At 42.1% G+C, this 23,616-nt stretch overlaps 1 protein-coding gene across 1 annotated transcript in view; it reads right to left on the reverse strand.

Moving 5' to 3' along the window:
• Positions 1 to 2,214: 2,214 nt before the first annotated feature.
• Tmem116 (transmembrane protein 116) overlaps positions 2,215 to 23,616 on the reverse strand; it is a 66,304-nt gene continuing 44,902 nt past the window's right edge. The window contains exons 5-11 of the mRNA XM_026787910.1: positions 17,126 to 17,230; positions 10,775 to 10,824; positions 8,380 to 8,463; positions 5,714 to 5,852; positions 3,591 to 3,735; positions 3,109 to 3,182; positions 2,215 to 2,524 (exon numbers count right to left, since the gene is read on the reverse strand). Of these exons, the coding sequence (XP_026643711.1) occupies positions 2,318 to 2,524; positions 3,109 to 3,182; positions 3,591 to 3,735; positions 5,714 to 5,852; positions 8,380 to 8,463; positions 10,775 to 10,824; positions 17,126 to 17,230 (804 nt within the window). The 3' untranslated portion in view covers positions 2,215 to 2,317. The remainder of the gene's footprint in view (positions 2,525 to 3,108; positions 3,183 to 3,590; positions 3,736 to 5,713; positions 5,853 to 8,379; positions 8,464 to 10,774; positions 10,825 to 17,125; positions 17,231 to 23,616) is intronic.

The following is a 23,616-nucleotide window of genomic DNA, read 5'->3' on the forward strand; positions in this document are numbered from 1 at the left end:
TCTGTCTGTGTGTATGTCTGCAGGCCAGAAGAGGGCACCAGACCTCTTTACAGATGGTTGTGAGCCACCATGTGGTTGCTGGGAATTGAACTCATGACCTTTGGAAGAGCAGGCAATGCTCTTAACCACTGAGCCATCTCTCCAGCCCCCCATACTTAAGGTTGTTATGATGTTTACCCGCAATTAAAAAAAAAAGGATTTTAAGCTGGGTGGTGGTGGTGCATGCATTTAATCACAGCACTTGGGAGGCAGACTCGGTCTGATTTCAGTGAGCTCAAGGCCATCCTGGTTTACAAAGTGAGTTCTAGGACAGCCAAGGCTACACAAATAAACTCTGTCTTGGAAAAAAAAAAAAGAAAGGAAGGGAAGAAAAGAAAGAATTTTAATGTTACAAAAGTTGGGAAGACGATGAGGGAAAAAGAATGTGGTTTAAGAATGCTGGAAGGCCACCTCATCTGGAGGGACATGGCCTAGGAAGTGTGCTCAGACCAATCATGAGCGTACCTTGTTAAGCCCGCACTGAGAATGCACACTCTTATAATACTGGTCTCACCTCTGTGTTCCTTGCATTCTGGATGCTCATCCCTTTATCAAAAGATGTCTTCATTTGTCTTGCTCACCATGTCCTGTCTTCCCTTCTGTATTGGCTATAGGTCTCTGAACCCTTGTTCTGCAAATCTCTGTGGACCTATTTCCACATTTTACAAATCCTTTCCATGTTCATATAAATATATATTTGAGGACCAGTTTTTAAATAAGCCTATTATTTTTTCTCACTAAGCCTTATATATCAATGATTTTTTTTCTTGTTTTGTTTTTTGAGACAGGGTTTCTCTATAGCTTTGGAGCCTGTCCTGAAACTAGCTCTTGTAGATCAGGCTGGCCTCAAACTCAGAGAGACCTGCCTGCCTCTGCCTCCCGAGTGTGGGATTAAAGGCTTATGCCACCACTGCCCAGATGTTTTTTTTTTGTAAATTATTCTTTATTACTAGAGTTCCAAGGCATATTAGTATATACATAGTTATTTACACCATGTTCTTATAAATAGATATGCATTCTGTTTTGACTTTAGCTATTACAGACTGAATGCAGACAAAACCCACAAGTCAAGGCAAAGGGCTTTCTTTTGGGTTCTGTTCCATGCTGTTGGCTGGTACATTTCCCACCACTCCCTGTGGCAGAATTTTTGACCTGGGTGTGCTCAGGAAACTCACTTTAGGTCACTTCTGTTCATTATATAAGGCGGTTTCTTCTGATCTAAATCCTGAAGAGCTTCTGGTCCCACTGTTACCCATAAAACACTACCAGTATGTCTGCGAAAGAAGTGTTAGGAAACTGTTTAGATGCTGGACTGACAGTCAATGTTGTGGAGAAAGCAGAAAGCTGCCTTGAGCTTGGTAGGGCTCAGGGAATAATGATGTTGGGAACACTAAGAATCCTAGGGCTGGCTGAGCTGTGGTGAATACTGCCACTGTCCTGGGAGCCATGGCTCTAACTATTGGGCCTCTGTGGTTTTCATAGCAACTGTGACCAATTCCTCTCACCATGCATAGGACATACAATTCTGCCACCATAGCTCTACTGGTCACTAAGGAAGCTTTGCTTAGTCATAAATATTTCAGATGGATACAGCCACCAAATCTACTTATATTTTTAGAAAGTTTAAAAAAAAATCGAGCCGGTGGTGGTGGTACATGCCTTTAATCCCAGCACTTGGGAGGCAGAGGCAGGCGGATCTCTGAGTTCAAGGAAGGACTGGTCTACAAGAGCTAGTTCCAGAACAGGCTCCAAAGCCACAGGTCTCGAAAATAAAAAAAAAAAAAGTTTTAAAAATTCTATATAAAATTGTTATAATAAACAACTTGAAAAACACTAAAATACTACAAATGAGGGATACAGCAGGGCATTTTGGCTGTGTGAGCATTCTCAGGTCTCCATGAAACCTCACTGCAAGAGCCCCAACTGCACACCTGTAAGTTGTTGCATGGCTTCCTACTTTCCTTGTTTTTGTGGAGCAGAGTTTGCAAATGACACAAATATATGTGAACCTGAAATTTATTTTTTCTTGAAGAGGTGTAAATAAATCAGGTATTTGAAAAAGTAATGAATCTTTTAGATAGAAAGTAGCTATACCTCCCTGAATGAGCACCTGGAGAGATCCTTCCTAATTCACCCAGAACTGTTACTGACCACAGCTTACATTCCCTTTTAGTTCTCCAGTCTGGGGTATGCCAGAAAAGATGGGGGCGTTCCCTGCAGACCTGTAGAATTCACTCACATGAAACATTCACTTCCGGGATGTTCTAGTTCCATAGTTTCAAAGAATGGTGGAAGAGCTGGAAGCAAAAGCAAGAGAAAACTCCGGTGGGTCTAGGCTCCTGCTATAGATTCTCTTCTGTGAGCACAGCAATGGGGTCTGAGTATCTGCATCACGGCGAGGCTCACGCTTTAGCTGCTGGAACTTGCACTGTGTCCAGCCATATATGCCACAGTTGATCAGACCCTGGGATGCTGCTGTGAGAGCCTGGAAGAGATGAAGAACGGTGGAGCCCAACCCTCTGTGCAGCATCGTCACTGGAGCTGCTGAACTGTGCACAAGCTCATCTAAACTCTTCACATTGCACCCTGCTGCGGACAGCTGATGGCTGTTATACTTTTTAGTATTTATGAGAACAAGAAAATGGCTTCAACTGCCAACTGTTCTAAAAGGTTTTCTTCTGATAATGGAGGAAAGTGGAAAAGCAAAAAATTCCCTTCCTGCTTATCACTCACTACACACAGGTAATTTGTGCCATTTGATTCACTCTAGATGGGAGAGCATCACCATCAGTGTCTCACAAGAATATATACCCTGGGAGACCTTATTCCACCAACCATATCTTCAATATATCAAAACAAAGTTGCCCAGAGATAAATGTGCTCCAAACTGGACCCAGAAACACTTAGACTAGCCTTTCAGGAAATGGTTATATTCTTCATTAGTAACTATAAACGTTAGATGTTCTCTTTTGCAATGCACAAATGAATATACTGAAGGGGGAAATGGCAGTGTGAGAGAACCAGGCACAAAGGTGCAAGACAAAAGATTCTGGCTTTGGAAGGGGTTACCTGGAGCACAGAGAAAGCCATGTGCAGGGAGGTGTCCTGGGGCTTGGTCAGCTCTATGATCAACAGTGTGGCAGCTGCAAACACACAACGTATAAACTGCTGTCAGCTCTCAGTGCACACGCCTGCACATCCCGTCAACAGAAGCTACAGGGAACTGAAGATCAGCACTGAAATTAACCAATTATGTAAACCACTGAGACTTTGGCCTTCATCTCTGGTCTGTACTGATTAAAACTTGCAGATTAATGCCAGGTGGACTCGTACATGTCTTTAATCCCAGCATTGAGGCAGAGGCTGTAGGTATACCTCTGGTGAGTTTGAGGCCATTGCCATTGGGGTCTACATAATGAGACCTTGTCTTAAAAAATAAAGCAATAAGTAAAGAAATAAAATTTACAAGCTAGATAGGAATATGCCGTCATGATTTTAGTGAGATCATAGCCACCTCCTTCACCTCCAATTCCTTTTACTAAGATACCAACCTGGGCCCCAGCAGCATACAAAGGCCACCGGGAAGAAGCGCACTCGCTGGCCCACAATGTAAATCACTGCCCACTGCTCACTCTCCAGAAAGCCTGTCGATTTCACAAACTTCTTATACAATGACTGGGCATAGATGAGCAAGACCTAAACATGAGTGTAGCAGTGAGTAGTAGGCCTGTGGCTTAGTCAAATTTCCCAGCATCTTAGAAGGCTCACTCTGCAAGGAATTCCTGCCAGGAAAAGTCACTCTCCTTCTTTACCATGACAGCAGACTTTGGAGAATTACCCAGTGGGAATTTTCATGTAGACAAACAGACACTAACCAAACTTTTAGTTATTATGTTCAGTGTGTGAACATCATCAACCCCTGGCTTTCCCAACCTTAAACAAATCACAATATATATGGGAAGGTGCGTTGTTTTCTTGTGGAGGTGGGAATCAAATCCACAGACTATAATAGGCAAGCATTGTACTAATAATTTGCATTCCCATCCAGGAAGTTAAAGTGAGTTCTAACTAATCCATCTCTTAAAATATCTTATTAGTGATTCTTTGAGAATGTTTTATACTTCATGCCCTGAAGTTTATCAGTACAAAGGCTAATACTAAATTCTCAAATTTTAAAAAAAATCTCTTCTCGCTGGGCAGTAGCTGCGCACGCCTTTAATCCCAGCACTCGGGAGGCAGAGGCAGGCAGATCTCTGTGAGTTCAAGGCCAACCTGGTCTACAAGAGCTAGTTCCAGGACAGGCACCAAAGCTACAGAGAAACCCCGTTTTGAAAAACCGAGAGAGAGAGAGAGAGAGAGAGAGAGAGAGAGAGAATGAGAATCTCTTCTCAGTCAACCAATGGCGGTGTGCACCTTTCACCCCAGCACTTGAAGACAGAGGCAGGAGGATCTCTGAGTTTGAGGCCAGCCTGGTCTACAGAGTGAGTTCCAGGACAGCCAGGACTAAAGAAATTGTCTCAGAGGTAAAAAAAAAAAAAAAAAAAAAAGGAAGGAAGGAAGGAAGGAAGGAAAGAAAGAAAGAAAGAAAGAAAGAAAGAAAGAAAGAAAGAAAAGAAAGAAAGAAAAAAGAAAAACCCTGAGAACTCAAGAACAATGGCAATGGGTTTTTGATCCTACTGCACGTGCTGGCTTTGGGGGGGCCTGGGCGGTTTGGATGCTCAACTCACTAAACCTGGATGGAGGTGGGCGGTCCTTGGACTTCCCACAGGTCAGGGAACCCTGATGGCTCTTCAAGCTGATGAGGGAGAGGGACTTAATCAGGGGAGGGGGAGGGAAATGGGAGGTGGTGGCGGGGAGGAGGCAGAAATCCTCAATAAATAAATAAATTTTAAAAAAAACAAAAAAAAAAGAAAAAAGAAAAACCCATGCATGCTTTCATTATCTGGGAAATTAAATCAAAGCACAGGTTCTATGTCACAGAATGTCACTTACATACAGGATACATCATGTAGTGTGATCTTTCTACTCTGGGTCCTCATAGGAATCAAAGAAACACATTAATTCTTGAGTGAACATGATTGTCACCTAACTAATATAAGCTTTTTTTCCTGCTTATCATGTGATTTTGGGAAGTCTAAAAAAACAAAGGCAGTAATTACACTGTCAACAAATCCTTGTCACTTCCTTTCTTCCTTTTTTTTTTTTTGAGAAAGAATTTCATATACAGCCCAGACTGGCTATATGAAACTAAGGATGACTTTGAACTTCTGATTCCCATGCTCTCATGCACTCTAGGGAAGTGTTCTACCAGCTGAACCTCATCCTCACAGCCATGGTCACTTCCCTGGTGCTGGACCATGGGAAACACCTCTTTTATTTATATATATAATTTATTATATATACAATATTCTGTATACAATATGTATACAATATTCTGTCTGTGTGTATCCCTACAGGCCAAAAGAGGGCACTAGACCTCATTATAGATGGTTGTGAGCCACCATGTGGTTGCTGGGAATTGAACTCAGGACCTTTGGAAGAGCAGGCAATGTTCTTAACCTCTGAGCCATCTCTCCAGCTCCCGGGAAACACCTCTTGTAGTGTTCCAGTCTTGGAACACTGCCTATCTCTCTCTGTCCATCCTTTCAGCAGTAACAAACAGGTGGTACCATACCGTGATGAGGAGGAGGCTGAAGAAAAAGCTGGTCAGGAAAACAGTGACAACATAAAAATAGAGCACACTGCAAACAGATATGTTGGTGGAAGGCAGGGGTTCAATCATGGCTGGCGGAGGCGAGTGCATTAGGAGACACCTGGGAAGAGAACCAATGGGCAGGATGATACGACAATGACAACACAAGAGAAACAAAACCAAACCTGAATGTCTCAGTGAGGTCACTACTGCCGCGATAAACACATGACCATCAGCAAGCAGGGGATGAAAGGCTTTATTTGGTCTACTCTCCCACATGTTAGTCCATCACTGAAGTAAGTCAGGGCAGCAGCCTGGAGGCAGCAGCTGATGCAGAGGCCATGGAAAGGTGCTGCTTACCAGCTTGTTCCTCATGGCTTGCTCGGCCTGATTTGTTATAGAACCACGGGCCACCAGCTCAGCGGTGGCCCCACTCACAATTGACTAGTTCCCCCAACATCAATCACTAATGAAGAAAATGTCCTATAGGCTTGCCTGCAGCCCTTTCTCAATTGAGGCTCCCTCCAATCTGAGGCCATTAGTTTGTGTCAGATTGACAGGAAACTACCCAGGACAGTGAGTAATGGGCTCTTACCTATAACTATAACACCCTGTTCCTTCCCACAGATGAAATACCTTGAGTCACTCTGGACTGCCTATTTCCTTGTGTTTCTTCAGCCTGACTACATCATATTATATCTAGAACCCATTTCCAAAACAATCAATTTTTTTGAGACAGGGTATGATGTAGTCCAGGTTAGCCTCAAACTAGTAAGTAGTTCAGATTGGCTTCAAAACTCTGACCTCCTGTCTCCATCTCCTATGTGCTGAGGTCACAAGTATGCACCACCACACATACTATATGCAGCTCTGGGGATCCAACCCAAGACTTTGTGTAAGCCCAGCAAACATTCTACTGCCTGGGCTAGCTACATCCACAAGTAAAACAAATGGTTTTGGCTAAAGAAGCTCCATTTTATGCTAGGTATTCATTTTGGTACCCACCAGTTGTCTGTTGATGACTCCAGTCCCTGGAAGATAAGTTCCCAATATAAGAAGGAACCAAACTGAAGCCATTTTGAATAAAAATTTCATCTTGAAAAGCAAAGTGAAATAAAGTTTAAGTTCCCAAGACCTCCCTGGGTAACTGACATCACTAGCATCCTGGCTAGCAAGGTGAGACACAAATGGTGGACATGAATAGTGGGCACGCTGTCCCACCACACTTGAATAAAACAACCAATGAGAACAAGGCAAGTGAACCAAAGAACAGTGTCCCTAGGAAAGTCCCTAATCTTTTCATCCAGGTTGGTGGGAAATATAAGTGCAACTTGGCACAGACATTTGTGGTTTTTCTGTTTAAATACTTGCTGCTCACATAGCAGAGACAGTACAAAAAGAAAAGAAAGAAAAGAAAAAGAAAAATCAATCATGCCACAAGGACATGTGCTCAACTATGTTCATAGCAGCCTTGTTTGTCATAGTCAGAACCTGGAAACAACCTAAATGTTCTTCAATCGAAGAAGAATGGATAAGGAAAATGTGGTACATTTACACAATGGAGTATTACACAGCAGAAAAAAACAACAGCTTGAATTTTGCAGGAAAATATGTGGAGCTAGAAAACGTTATTTTTGAGTGAGGTAACCCATACACAGAAAGACAATTATCACATGTACTCACTCATAGGTGGTTTTTAATCATAAAGCAAAGAAAGCCAGCCTACAAACCACAATCCCAGAGAACTCAGACAACAATGAGGACACTAAGAGAGACTGACATAGATCTAATCTACATGGGAAGTAGAAAGTAGAAAAAGACAAGATCTCCTGAGTAAATTGGGAGCATGGGGACCTTGGGGGAGGATTGAAGGGGAAAGGGGGAGGCAGGGAGGGGAACAGAGAAAAACGTAGAGCTCAAGCCGGGCGGTGGTGGCGCACGCCTTTAATTCCAGCCCTTGGGAGGCAGAGGCAGGTTGATCTTTGTGAGTTCGAGACCAACCTGGTCTACAAGAGCTAGTTCCAGGACAGGCTCCAAAACCACAGAGAAACCCTGTCTCGAAAAACCAAAAACCAAAACAAAACCAAAAAAAAAGTAGAGCTCAATAAATATCAATAAAAAAAATAAAATTAAAAACAATACTTGCTGAAATGAATGCTCAGCGACACAGTCAGCTCCCAAGTCTGTACTGCTGGATCTTGCTTTGCATGAGTTCTTGTGTATTTGGGTTGTTTTGTTTGGGTCTTCTTGGACCCTACCAGTACCCCTGACTCAGTAATAGCTACCCAAAAATGTACAGCCATTGCTTTGTTGTTGTTTCTGTAACTTACTTATGCAGACACCCAAAGATTGCTCTGAGCTGCTTTAACCACTGAACTTGGCAGAACAAAACATTTTTATTTGCTTACATAGATACTGAAGGTCTTCATGTGGTTTCCTCTTTAATAATCTTCCCCATAACCCTCCTGCACGGCAACCTAAAATTTGCTTCAGAGATTGTTCACCCTGCTAGCAATTAAACAATACATATTTTAATTATAGTGGGACTGAATCTATGGTCTTTTCCCAGAAGTCATAAACACCAAAGCAAAACATCTTGGCTAGAAAGTATGTGGAACAAATGAAAAGCTGAGTTAGTCCTTACTCACCTGTGGCTCTGGCTAAAGTTGTGGAAGCATTCATTGACATTGCCCAGACAAAACACAGGTGTCATCAACAGCAGAGGTAGCAGGCTGAGAGGAGAAAATGGATTATGCAACTATCCAGAAATGTTCATGCCCTTCTCCCTTTTGTAAAATAGTCTCCTCCTCTGACTAGATTACTCCACCAACTCCCCATACCTGACCTACATGAAGAAAAACATCTCAAATACCATAGCTATCCTTATTTTCTATTTCTCAAAGAACTTCATTGTAAAGTGGACTTTATATCTAACTTGACCTCTTAATAGTTTCTTGAGAATCTTTGGAATTATAGCCAGGTAAAAATCTGCTAGGTCAGGCAGTAGTGGCACATACTCCTTGGGAGGCAGAGGCAGGCAGATCTCAGTGAGTTCAAGGTCAGTCTGAGTTAGTTCCAGCACTGTTTCACAAAGAAACCCTGTCTCCAAAACCAAAAGGAAACAAGAAAGAAAGGGATGAAAGGTGGGAGGGAGGGAGGAAGAAATCTAAGGGATGGCAAAGTGGTTAGGTAGTTGGCTCACTAAGTGTTTTCTCTGTGAGCATGAGAATCTGAGTTTGATCTCCACCACCCATGAAAAACCAGGGCATGGTAGTGCATCTGTACGCCTGGGCTAGTGATAGGGCAGGGATAGATGGATTCCCAGTGCTCACTGGCTAGTTAGTTTAGTCAACTGGTGAACTCCACGTTCAGTGAGAGATACTATCTCAAAAAACAAGGAGCAAAGTGAAGGATAAGTACCCAACACCTGCTTCCATGTGTGCATACTCCCCACATGCACATGTGATAGGAACATGCGAATACACATAAAATCTAAGTGAGAGTAAAGAAAACAAATCAGGGGGCTGGAGAGATGGCTCAGCGGTTAAGAGCATTGCCTGCTCTCCCAAAGGTCCTGAGTTCAATTCCCAGCAACCACATGGTGGCTCACAACCATCTGTAGTGAAATCTGGTGCCCTCTTCTGGCGTGTACATGTTAATAAATAAATAAGTCTTTAAAAAAAGAATATTGTATACATAATAAATAAATAATTTTTTTTTTTGGTTTTTCGAGACAGGGTTTCTCTGTGGCTTTGGAGCCTGTCCTGGAACTAGCTCTGTAGACCAGGCTGGTCTCGAACTCCCAGAGATCCGCCTGCCTCTGCCTCCCAAGTGCTGGGATTAAAGGCGTGCGCCACCACCGCCCGGCAATAAATAAAATTTTTAAAAAAGAAAACAAATCAGAATCTAAGCGATGTTGGGTGTGGTGGTGCAGGGTTGTAATCTTAGCATGCAGGAAATTGAGGCAGGAGGATCTTGATTTTGAGGCCAGTCTGAGCTACATAGCAAAACTTTGTCACAAAAAAGCACAACAAAACAAAATTTACATGAAAAAATATACATGAAAGAAAACAATGGAACTGCCTCAAGGTGGTGGTGCACACCTTCAACCCCAGCACTCAGGAGGCAAGAGGCAGGATCTCTGTGAATTTGAAAGGTCAGCCTGGTCTACAGATTGAGTTCCAGGAGAGCCAGGGCTACACAAAGAAACCATCTTGAAAAACAAACAAACACAAAAACAAACAAACAAAACTATGGAACAGCTCTGCAAGGTCTCCTTCACTCTGCAGTGGCCAGATTAATTCCTGTCCTTACCATTCCTGTGTGCTTACTCTTTAAACAGACAATTGTTTATCCACTTAAAATACAGCCACTGACCTAGAAGGGATTTGGGAGCAAAGTTATAAAGTCTAAAACCAATGTGACCGCTTCTTTGTGTGGATCTGGATTCTTTCTGGACTAGGATTCTCACACAATGTTATAAGGTGGACTGGTCTTGAGAGCTGGGCTCAGCAGGTAAAGCTTGAGGACTGGAGTGGGGTACAGAGGGATGCCCAGGACCCACATAAAAAACTGATAGCTCTTGAGGTCAGACTGTTGTCCAGCATATTGGAAACAGAGATGTGAATCACCAGGATAAGGTAGCTTGGTCTGACGAGCAGGTATGCTGATAAGTTCTGGGTTCCATGAGAAACTCTCTTGGTGTATAAGAGAGAGTGATAAATGAAAGGAACTGACATCAAGCTTCCTTCGTACGCAAGCATAGAAAGTATTCACCCGAAACATAAGCATATATACATATACTCACATATATACAAATGCAAGAAAGAGGTTTGTTCAAAGCCACAAAGAATTGGTGTTATAGAGTTGGAGCTAAAACCCAGCTCTCTAATATCAAACTAGGGAAAGGAAGAAAGTAATCAATAATTATGTTTGTTGCTTCCTATCATTTAATGCTCTATAAAGACACAGGAGTGACAGTGGAAATGAAGAGTAACAGGCATTTGTTCCTTTGTCACCTTACCAGCAAGAAAAAAATCTTACCTTGACAAAATGAACACTATGTGACTACTTTGACAAGTATGATTTATCACCTATGAAAAGATGAGAAGTGAAAAATGTTAGGACCAGTGCCAAAGTCACCAGTAAACATGCACACACATTTCCAGTAGGCCCGTTGCTTTGTCAGTCGTATTGTTCATAGAACCCATCAAAGTCAGTTCCCTTAATATAGATAAAACATGACAGTGTTTTATCTATATTACTATGCTAAAAAGAAACAACAACCATAATAAACACAGAAGACTACAGAAAGTAATTTAATCCAAAGCTTGAGTGCTGAAACAAATTCTTTTAGGGATAAAGGTATATTTGAAGTCATAGGATGTTTTTTTCTTTTAGCTCCAGAAAGGCACGGATGAATAAAGCCATGTATAAGTTGGCCAGCACAAAGTATTAATTGGTCAATATTGACATGAGAGAGTCAGAGGAGCCCTTGGATATAAGACTATGCTAGAGTACGGAACATTTAAAATCTGGAGACTTAGGAGACAGTTCAGTAGATAAAGTGGTTTTTGAGCAAGCATAGGAACCTAAGTTCATATCCCTAGCACCCACACAAGAAACCAGGCATAAGCAGCACTTGTCAGCAACCCTAACACTGTAGAGGAGGCAAGGGAAGACAGACAGACCCTAGCGGCTTCACAGGCCAATCAGACTAGCACAAATGGCAAATACCAGGTTCAGTAAGAAATATCTCAAAAACAAAAAAGGTGGAGAACAAAAGTGGTGGTGGCACGCACCTTTAATCCCAGCACTCGGTAGGCAGAGGCGGGCCAGATCTCTGTGAATTCAAGGCCAGCCTTGTCTACAGAGCAAGTTCCAGGATAGCCAAGACTGTTACATAGAGAAACCTTGTCTTGAAAAACAAAACAAAACAAAGAAGGTGAAGATCAACAGAGGAAAGCAGCTGGTATTAACTACTGATCTCTACACACTGATGCACAGGCACACACACTACACACACAGACACACACACTACACACATACTACACACACACCACACACAGAGTGTGCTGCATTACACAGGGTGATAGAATATGTTTTTATCATAGATAAGTCTTGGGTTCAAATCTATAACATTCCCAGACAGACAGATGAATACTCCCCACTTGCATCAGAGACTAAACAATTTGCAGCATCATAACTGCTATCATGATAAGCATAACTTGGTATCATGATGGAAAGTTCATGGCCTATGGGGTTTGCTTTTCACACTTGGCCAGTGGAGCCCCAGCTCAAGCCCAGGGCTTTGAGTGAAGTCGTGGGCAAAGCTCTGGGAGCTGCTGTGCTTTGAGGCACTCATCGCCCAAAGAGAAGAAAACAAACTCCCAGCTCTTTGCTTCCCTACAAACAAGTATAGGTAAGTAGCCACAGGCTGTAGTAATATGAGCGGCGGGGCTGCGTCCCCAGCAACCCGGCTGCCTGCTAGCTTATGCCCCGAAATAATTACACAGACACTGTATTTTTTTAAACACTGCTTGGCCCATTAACTCTAGCCCTTACAGGCTAATTCTCATATCCCGATCAACCCATCTCTAATAATCTGTGTAGCATCAGTCTTACCGGGAAAGATTCAGCATGTCTAACCTGGCAGCTTGCTTCATCACGTGTGTCTGCCCGGGAGAGGGGAGCATAGCCTCTGAGCTCACTTCCTCTTCCTCCCAGCATTCTGTTCTGCCTACTCCACCCACCTAAGGGATGGCCTATCAAAATGGGCCAAGGCAGTCAACAGGCCCTTCCTAACTGGAGAGATCATGCAAGGTTAAGGTGCAGAAGACACCTATGCCTGTGGAATGCCCAGAGTGGGCAAGATTAAATGGCAGCAGAGAGAGTGGAGTTTTTGTTGTACACAGCAGCTACTATCAGCACATAGCTACTTACAGTAAAACTAAATAAAATGAAAATGTCAACTCCTGCCATGCATGATGGCATATGCCTCCAAGACCAGAATTTGAAAGGCAGAGGCAGTAGGATGGCTGCAAGCTAGAAGCCAGCCTAAAGTACATGGCAAATTCTAATACTGTCCCAACCAGGGCTACAGAGTAAGAGACTCTGGTTCAAAGCCTGAGTTCCCCAGTCAGTTCCTTCATTTTGCAGTTACATGACAAGCGCTCAGTGGCCACTGTGGCCAGTAACTACGGATACAAACACACTTGCTACCAGGTGTGGTGGCTACTCCGTTAGTCCCAGCACTTGGAAGGAAAAGGCAAGCAGCTCCCTGTGAGTTCAAGGCCAGCCTGGTCTATGTAGTAAAATCCTGCCTCCAAGAAGTTTCACTGAATGGTTTTGTAAAGACTGTAGTATCTTGTTTATGATGCTGCTTATGGGTACTTTTCATGTTTCATTTTCATTTATTTTTTTTTACCATGTTCTCTGGGAAGTGGGGATCAGAGGAAAAAAGAGAGAACATTATTTGTTCCTACCCTTTCTTACCAGTGACTGTCCTGAACAAAGCTAAAAAAAAGGAAAAGCCGGGTGGTGGTGGTGCATGCAGAGGCAGGTAGATCACTGTGAATTCAAGGCAACCCTAGTCTACAAGAGCCAGTTCTAGGACAGTCTCCAAAGCTACAAAAAAAAAGAAAAAAAAAAGGAAAACAGAAGAAAAGAAAGAAAGAAAGAAAGGGAAAAAATGACATTTTCACGATCACAGCATTTTGGTGTTGAAGAGGCAGCATGGATTATAGAGATTAATACTGAACTTTACGATGAAAACTTGATGCCTAACTGTCTTGGCTACATACTGAGCTGTGGGCCAGCATGGGCTACACAGCAAGAGCCTTTTCAACAAACAAAACATGAGAGATGATGTACCCATGGCTATAAATCAGACAGTGACCCAGCCAGGCAGTAGTGGCATGCTCCTTTAATTCCACCACTAGGGAAGCAGAGGCGGGTGGATCTCTGTAAATTCAAGGCCAACCTGGTCTACAAGAGTGAGTTCCAGGACAGGCTCCAAAGTTATACAGAGAAACCTTGTCTCAAACAAAACAAAACAAAACAACAACAACAAAAAAAAAACCAGACAAGTGACCCAGAACAATGTATACACATCATTTTGTGAAAACAAAATATATAGAAATTGGAAGCAACCTTCTAAAATTAATATCCACCATAAATATTGAACTTAATATTTGAATATTAGTTGATAATGAATAATGTTTGTGGGACTAGGGAGATTTCTCAGTGAATAAGAACATTGACTACTCTTCTGGAGGACCCTGGTTAAATTTCCAGCACCCACATGGCAGCTCCCAACTGTAACTCCAGTTCCAGGGGATCAACACCCTCGTACAGTTAGACATGCAAGCAAAACACCAATGTACATGAAATACAAAAAAGTAAAGAATAATGTTTGTTATATGGGTCAGTTGGAGACAGTGACTTCATCCCTTGTAAAGTCCTATTAAAGATCCTGTAACATTCCAACCCTGCCTTCTTAGGTGATACTTCTGTGCTGTTCGCTAAGAAGACATGGAAAGCCCAAATGGAGGGACAGACAGACGCAGGGGCAGAGTTACAAGACAGCCTCAGGCAGGCCCAAATTCAGACTCACAACAGACAGGACAGAAGACACAGAAATCGTGAAGTAGAGAATTCAAACCTGGACTCACTCTTGTTCAAATGACTCCACAGGGAAGTGCTTTTGCTTCTACCCTAATGCAACACTGACGCGTTGCTGATGACTCTGCGTCAGTCACACACAGTTCATCCACGTGCTCTTCTACTTAAACAACAGTCACTGGGCTACTCCCTGTCCACTGAGAAGCAATCTGCAGGTCCTAGGGAAGGGTGGGGCAGCTTTCCAGACTGTTTATCATGCTCCTAACAGAGTTTTACTTGAAAAAAACATAAAGTGATAAATATTACAGAAGTTAAGGTTAGAATACTTAGTAAGATGTGTAAGATGAAAATGGGCCTGTGTTCTGTAGCATAGTTGCTGGAGTGTTTCCTAGCATTCTAGAGGTCCTGGGTCTAATCCCAGCACCACATAAACTGGGTTTAGTGGTCCACACCTAGAATCCCAGCATTTAGGAAGTAGAAGAAAGAAGATCAGAAGTTCAAGATCATCCTCGATTATGTAATCTGAGATAGCCTGGGCTACCTGGGACCCTTTTTTCTTTTTCTTCTTTTTTTTTTTTTTGGTTTTTTCGAGACAGGGTTTCTCTGTGGTTTTGGAGCCTGTCCTGGAACTAGCTCTTGCAGACCAGGCTGGTCTCGAACTCACAGAGATCCGCCTGCCTCTGCCTCCCAAGTGCTGAGATTAAAGGCGTGCGCCACCATCGCCCGGCGGGACCCTTTTTTCAAAAACAAACCAACAACAATAACAAAAATATTAAGTCTAATGTGGTAGTGCACGCTTTTAACCCCAGTACTTGGGAGGTAGAGGCAGGTGGATCTTTTGAGTTCAAAGCCAACATGGTCTACAGAATGAATTCCAGGACAGCCAGGGCTATACAGAGAAACCCTGTCTCGGAAAAAAAAAACAAAACAAACAAAAAATGTAAAGACATTTAGAAATAAAGACTGAGCAATCACTAATATATTACCCATTAGAATCAGTGATGTTCTCAAAGCATCAGAAACAAGAAACTCACTAGTCTATGAACACACATACATAATCCCAGCACTTGGGAGGTACAGGCACAAGGGCCAGAAGTTGAAAGCCAGCTGCAGCTGGTTCAAAGCCAGCCTAAGCGCCTAAGCTACATGGAACACAGTCTCAAAAAGAAAAAACAACAACAACAACAACAACAACAAAACCCACTAGAGTAAAAAAGTAAGACACTCGGGGGGCTGGAGAGATGGCTCAGAGGCTCTTCCAGAAGTCCTGAGTTCAATTCCGAGCAACCACATGGTGCCTCACAGCCATCTGTAATGAGATCTGGTGCCCTCTTCTGCCCTGCAGTGATACGTGCAGACAGAACACTGTATACATAATAAACAAACAAATCTTTTTTTTAAAAAAGTAAGACACTCAGTTTACTACACAATGAAGTGCTACTTATTCGGCAGTAAAAAGACTGAGTGGTTTGCACATGTGAAGACGATGACCTTTGCAGCACTGTGCTGCTCTTTGCTTTCTCCGTCCTTTGCTCTCCTTCCCACCCCTTGTACTCACTCTCCAGTCTACTACTTTCCCTGCTCTGGACTTTTCCAGTTGCCTTTGGCTGTTCTCTCCCTCATATCTATAATAAAATCTTTACCTTCAACCATAGTAAAAATAATATAAAAATAAAAATAACTAAAAGCACTGTTATAAATGAAAGCAAACATACATATACATGCACGCACATACAGTATTATTGTTACATGAAGTATCCTGAAAAGCAGGTCTATAGAAAGGCACATACAGCCAGGCGGTGGTGGCACACGCCTTTAATTCCAGCACTCGGGAGGCAGAAACAGGAGAATCTCTGTGAGTTCGAGGCCAGCCTGGTCTACAGAGCAAGTTCCAGGAATAAAGAAAGGCACATATATTTGAACGCGTAGAGCAGAGAGTGTAAAGGACTTAATGGTAAATAGCACAAGAGATACCATTGGGGAAAGAAAACATCCTGAAATGATATGCTGATTGTACAACTTGACAGATTACTAAAATGTGGATCCAAATACTCAGAAGGGATGGACTGTGTGCTGTGTGGAATACACACACACACTAAGAACCCAGAAACACTGTGGGTTTGGCATTCTATCTTTTACTGTAATACTGTGCAGTGAAAAGTGTTCTCTGGATGCTTCCTGGCTTCTGACTGTCACATAAGCATCCTTTTGCCCTTCTGCAAAACAATAGCTCCCACTCACACATACTAAAGGACAGCAGAGAACATTCTCCCTTGACACCTGCCACTCTAAAACTCATGTCAGCAGACATAGCACCTTCCCTAACTCTTCTTCATGGCCTGTATTTTACTGACAGTGATGGGTGACATGGAGCCAATGCTTTCCCTTTGGCTGAATCAAGCTAAGCAAGAATGGCAGTAGCATCAACAATGTTCCTACATTAAAACATATTGTGTGACAGGGGCAGTGGTGGCGCATGCCTTTAATTCCAGCACTCAGGAGGCAGAGACAGGCAGATCTCTGTGAGTTCAAGACCAGCCTGGTCTACAGAGCAAGTTCCACAACAGCCAGAGCTACACAGAGAAACCTTGAATTAAAAACAAATCAGAAACCAACCAAACAAACCTTTTATGTGTCAAGGGAGGAGAGGAAGTGAAAAAAACAGATGGAAACTATGGGAACATTATTCCCATCCGCTTCCACACACTCAGTCAGCGCTGAGAGCTTGCATGGCTTACTGAGAACCTCCAGGAGGAGTCCAGCTCTGCTTACCTGAGCAGTTGTGCTCCGTCCACTCTGGCTGTCTCTCATCCTCAGCTCTGTGTACAGACACCAGATGTAACTGACGGTGCAGAAGAGTGAGGCAATGAATAGTATCTAGGTGAAAGTCAAGACAGACCATCAAATTTGCCCCATTCCTATTTTCTTAAATTTACTCCATTATTCTCAAGATGAGATCTAGCTTACCTAAACCACCCATCTTCATCTTACCCTTTGGACTGTTCAGAACCACAGATATCCACCTCCTCTACCTAACTGACCCACTTTTCTGAATATTTTTCTATTATATTTTTAATTTATCATCATCATCATTGTGTGTGTGTATGTGCATCACAGCTCATATGTGGTCAGAGGACAGCTGTGGGTTAGGTTCTCTCCCTCCCCCTTGACTTGGGTTCTAGGGATGGAACTACTCGGGTCACCAGGTTTATGTGGAAAATGCTTTCACCTTCTGAACCATTTCATGGGCTCTGTGCTCTTTTTGAAATTGAAAAGGTAGTTAGAATTTCAACTTTCAATAATAGTTAATATATTATTCCTTTTTCATTACTGTAACAAAAGATTAGAGGCAGGTTACTTTTGAGAGAAAGGGTATTGGCTCAAAGTTCTGGAGGTACAGGGTTTAGGGGTCTCATCTTGTGATGCTGTCTTGATGTTAGAATCCTGGGGTGGTGTTGATTACCTCAGCAGAGGATGAAGAACATGTATGCTTATCTGTACCTGTGTGTCTTTCATGATAAAGCCCCCAGAACCAACTCATGTGTTTTTAATAGTCTTACAGTTCTCATCATCGCCTGAAGATCCCCTACTAAACAGAAGAGTAAGTCTCCAACCTTCCAATGCCATACTTATGAATGTATGTGTGTAACATGGAAAAGTCAGTGCCTATGCGTGTGCTTACACATACATATCGGCAAGATTTGAGTAATTAAAACTCTACACAAATTTGATGTGGACAAAAAGTATTCAAGACACAGAAATGGCCTATGTTATTTTAACTAAACCTTTCATTCAAAACTTGGACTAGGCCGGGCGGGGGTGGCGCACGCCTTTAATCCCAGCACTCGGGAGGCAGAGGCAGGTGGATCTCTGGGAGTTCGAGGCCAGCCTGGTCTACAAGAGCTAGTTCCGGGACAGGCACCAAAGCTACAGAGAAACCCTGTCTCGAAAAACCAAAAGAAAAAAAAAACTTGGACTACACAGGCAAGATCATTTTAAAAAGAAAAAAGGGACCTCAGGTATCCCATTCTGGACTTGAACTTGCTATGTAATAAAAAATGGTCCTTTATTTGGTTTTCTTGAGGAAGGGTAGTTCTGGCTGTTCTAAAGCTCACTATATAGACCAGGTAGGCCTCTTGATTTCACACAGATCCTCCTGCCTCTGCCTCTTAAGGGCTGGGATTAAAGATGTGGCTAGCACATCTTTAATGATCTTCAAAAATGATCTTAAAACTCTTGATTCTCTTGCCTCCACCTCTCAGGTTTATGGAGTGTTGTGACTGAAGCCAGGGCATCAGACATACAAAAGCAAGTGTTATATCAATTGATGTGTCCCCAGCACTGATGTTTAAAAGAGCATTCAGAGAAGCAGGTGCTAGACGTGCTCACCAGGGAAAGTATTTACTGCCAACCCTGGTACTAGAGCTGAATTTGATCCACAGGACCCATAAAGCAGAGAGAATAGATTCTTGAAATTGTTCTATGATCTCCACACACACACACACACACACCATGGTACATAAACCCATATAGGTAAAATAAGCAAATAAATATAATGATATTTAGGGAAAAAAAAGAAAAGTGCTTATGGGAACTGGACAGATGGCTTAGTAGTTAAAAGCAGTTGCTGCTTTTGTAGAGGGCTTTGTGTTTCAGGGAGCCTCTTGTTTGTCCCGGCCGCCCAGAACCAAAATAATCACACAGAAACTGTATTAATTAAATCACTGGTTGGCCCATTAGCTCTAGCTTCTTATTTGCTAACTCTTACATATTAATTTAACCCATTTCTATTAATCTGTGTATTGCCACATGGCTGTGGCTTACTGGCTAAAGTTCTGACCAGCATCTGTCTCCAGTGGCTCTCTGTTGTCTGACTCCGCCACTCTTTCTCTCGGCATTCCGTCCAGTCCTCCCCCCACCTAAGTTCTGCCCTACCAACAGGCCAAGGAAGTTTCTTTATTCACTAGTGGTAATCACAGCACACAGAAGGGACTACCACATCACTTCCCCTTTTCTGTTTAAATAAAAAGAAAGGCTTTAACTTTAACATAGTAAAATTACATATAATAAAACAGTTATCAAGCAAGAATTACAATTACAATATTTATATCTACTTTATCTGTTGCCATAACTAAGGAAAACTATAACTATAACTTCTTCAACTTCATCAAAGACTCCAGAAGGGCATAATATTACCTAAGTAAACTGGAAGTACATTGTAAGCAACTTCCAAAACTCTAGAATTGACAGAGACATCTCGCTGCCTGGACAGTCACCCAAAGTTCTTTTGTAACATTGGGGCATCCATCTTCAGCCTACAGGCCTCTAGTATCCAGCAGACTCTTTCACGAAGCAAGAAATTTCAAAGACAGTTCCACCTATACTGGCAGTTTGTTTGTCACATTTTTCTGTGTCCTGCAGAATGTCTCGCAGACTCTTTCATGAAGCAGGAACCCCAAAGGATCATCTCACCTTTAGGAAAGTTTAGCAGTCATTTCTCTGTGGGTCTTGCATGTACAGTTAAGCAGTTCAGGCAAGAGAAGTTTCTTGCCCAAATGGCTAAGAAGCCTCTTTGATGCCCATCTTCCTCTCGAAGTAATCGGTACTACCAGGAGCAGACATGTCTCATTGTCATGAAAAGTCCTAATTTATTAAAACATTTTAAATGACATATTCTGAAGGTCTCTGAATTATTTGAAGAATACCTATTTAACTGAAATGCATCTCTGTACATCTAGAAAATCTAACTAACATGAATATAAGCTTGACTATTATAGATAATTATCTATTAACTAATATTACTTAATTATACCTTACATTTTTAAATGAGCTACACAAACACAATACCTTAATCAAGAACAGAAATACATATACATATAACAAAACTGACCTTAATAATCAATAAACCAAGATCCATACCAATGCAAATTATTCATATCATATATCATATCTCCCTTTAATGTAAACAAACATTTATAGACAATATGGGGATATGGGCATAATTTTTTTCTCTCCAAACTGCTTCCTGCTGTTTTTTGGGCAAAGTAATTTTTTGAGGGCATTTTTGAAGTGTTCATGGCAACCTTTTAGGGGATCTTGGTCCATCAAACCATATTAGCCTGGAATGAATCCACAGGTTCTCATCCTCTGTGGAGACAAAAGAAAAACCTCTTTTCCAAAGCACCATATCCTTAGACCCAAATTCTTAAGTCAAGATACCTTTATAATATACATTCTAGTTTAGCTTAGCAGCCCATACAATGAAATGTCTCTCTGTACTTGGCTTCTTCACAGCCAAAAATTTCAAAGAAAACACAATATACATAATCCAGACTCTCTGTGTATAGTCCATCTTTACGTGGCTTATTTTTCTTTACTGCCTTTAATCTATGTCAGTCTTTACTCTCTCTCTCTCTCTCTCTCTCTCTCTCTCTCTCTTTGGTTTTTTGAGATAGGCTTTCTTTGTAGCTTTGGAGCTTGTCCTGGAACTAGCTCTTGTAGACCAGGCTGGTCTCGAACTCACAGAGATCCACCTGCCTCTGCCTCCCGAGTGCTGGGATTAAAGGCGTGCGCCACCACCACCTGGCTTGTACTCGGTCTCTTTAAAGACTTTTTTTTTCTTTATGGTACCTGGAGGGACAGCTGTGGGGGCTGGAAACCAAGCTCTTATATTTTTGGTTGTGAGTCTCGCCTTTAATGGCTGAACCATCCCTCCAGGCCTAAAGACTTTTTTTAAAAAAACAATTTACTTCTTTCCAACTCTCTGTACTTTTTCTTCTCTCTCCCAAACCTATGTACATCTATCCAACACTTTTATACATCCTTTTTATCTGGATTTTTCTTTATTGCATATCTATAATTATTTACTGTCCAGGAGTGCTTTTTATAATGCTAAGCACGTCTTAAAACTTAAGCTGTGCCATTACTATGACATATACGGTACTTCCTGCTCCCTCAGCACAGTCCAGCATGGTGGAGCTGCTCACCACCTCTGAGACATGCACAGTGCCCCATCTCTAGGCACACAGCCTGTCCATGCCATCATTAAGAAAGCTGCAGCAGTCTGCTCACAAGCCCCACTCAAATGCTCCATCTCCCAAAAGAGCCAGGGTGGCGTTGGCAGCATAGACCAGAAAGCTGGCATTTTAAAATGGCTGTGGCTTTTTTCCTGCTATGGCTGAATCAGGAAAATCTCTTTTAAAGGAGTTGCGGCATGCTGCCAGTAAACAGCAAGAAGTTGTGTTAAACTCTGTATTTTTGTGTCTAGAATTCCTTTTCAAACTCTCTCAGGTTTTAAGTGGATTTAGCTGGCCATGTGAGCTTTGGTTCAGTTCCCAACACCTGCAGCAGACTACTCAAAACTGCCTGTAGCTTCAGCTCTAAGGAGATCTGATATCCTCTTCTGGACTGCATAAGTACCCTCATGCATGTGTACATAGACACATATTCATAAATAAAATAAAATAAAACAAATAGTTTTCCTTTTTTTTTTTTTTGGTTTTCCGAGACAGGGTTTCTCTTTGGTTTTGGAGCCTGTCCTGGAACTAGCTCTTGTAGACCAGGATGGTCTCGAACTCACAGAGATCCGCCTGCCTCTGCCTCTCAAGTGCTGGGATTAAAGGCATGCGCCACCACCGCCCAGCTGAATAGTTTTCCTTTAAAGGAACCAAAGAGCTAACTCATATAATAAAAAAGAAACCACATAATATCATGTAAGGGATGAATTCCTGCTCCTACAGAGTTAAGGTAACAGGATTTACTCTTCATCCTCATGTTAGCAAAAGCTGGAGCTAGGCAGACAGTTCACTGTATGAAACACTTACCACACCAATGAGGGAAATTCAAATCCCCAGAACCCACAGATAAAAGTTAGGCATAGGCCAGAAAGATGGTTCAGCAGACAGAGGCACTGGTTGCCAAGCTTGAAAATCTGAGTTCAATCCTTGAATCCTTGGGATTCTCCCTCCTGCCCCCCCCCATACACACACATTATATATATATATAATTGTGCATATATATTTATATAATTTTATAATTATATAAATATATTTATAATTGTATAAATAGAAGTATTTTGTATATACAGTTATATATTACATATGAATATATTGTATATATGTTTATAATTATATATACATTATTTTATAAATATACAATTAAAAAAAGAAATCAGGCTCTGCTGCATGTGTTTGTGCTTCCAACACTGGAGGGCAAGGACAGGTGAATCCTAGAACCTTATTGGCAAGTCTGCCTAGTCACAGCGATGAGCTTCAGAGAAAATGAGAAACCCTGTCTCAAGAAATATGGCATAAAGCTATAAAGAAAGACAGCCATCATCTTCCTCTAGCCTTCACATACATGCGCATGAATTCATGCACATACCATATGTGCATATGCACAGACACATGCACACAGATGCAATTAACCTAAGTGATTTTGGGAAACAGTATTTTGTCCATATATTAAAAGGCAAAAAGGGACTGGAGTCAGTGGTTAAGAGCACTGACTGCTCTTCCAGAGGCCCCGGGTTCAATTCCCAGCACCCAGATGGCAGCTCACAACTGTCTGTACTTCCAGTTCCAGGGAATCTGACACCCTCACACCAATGGACATAAAATAAATTTCTTTTAAAAAAAGGCAAAAAGAACTGTAACAACACAAAAAGACAATTACTACATATAGAGCTTAGAGAGCCAGACCCGAGTGTGGTCTAGAGTAGTGGTTGATAGGGGCAAGGGGGAAGGGAGTATCTGTCCACCAATTCACTTTAGAGAGAGTGATGGGATATGCCGCCCAGGATTTGGGTAAGATTGTAATGTCTAAAATTAATTGGGGTAGTGTGTACTTGGGGTCTATACCTTATGAAAAGGTTAGTTGATGACAACCAAAAGAAGGGATGAAAATAGAGCTGTATTGCAGTAGGATGATGCTATTTGGTGAGTCAACCCCACAGAAATAAAGGTTAAAATATATCCCCCACCACCAAAAAAAAAAAAGAGATAAACTTAATATAACTATAAACATGCTGTGTCTTTCATTCTTTTCTTAGCTTCTTTAAAAACACATTATAAGCCGGGTTGTGGTAGCACACACCTTTAATTCCAGCACTTGGGAATCAGAACTCACTCTGTAGACCAGGCTGGCTTCAAACTCACAGAGATCTACCTACCTCTGCCCAGTTTTTTTAAAAAAAAAAAAAAGTCTAGCCGGGCGGTGGTGGCGCACGCCTTTAATCCCAGCACTCGGGAGGCAGAGGCAGGCGG

The sequence above is a fragment of the Microtus ochrogaster genome, chromosome 2, assembly GCF_000317375.1.
Source record: "Microtus ochrogaster isolate Prairie Vole_2 chromosome 2, MicOch1.0, whole genome shotgun sequence".
NCBI classification, from domain to species: Eukaryota; Metazoa; Chordata; class Mammalia; order Rodentia; family Cricetidae; genus Microtus; species Microtus ochrogaster.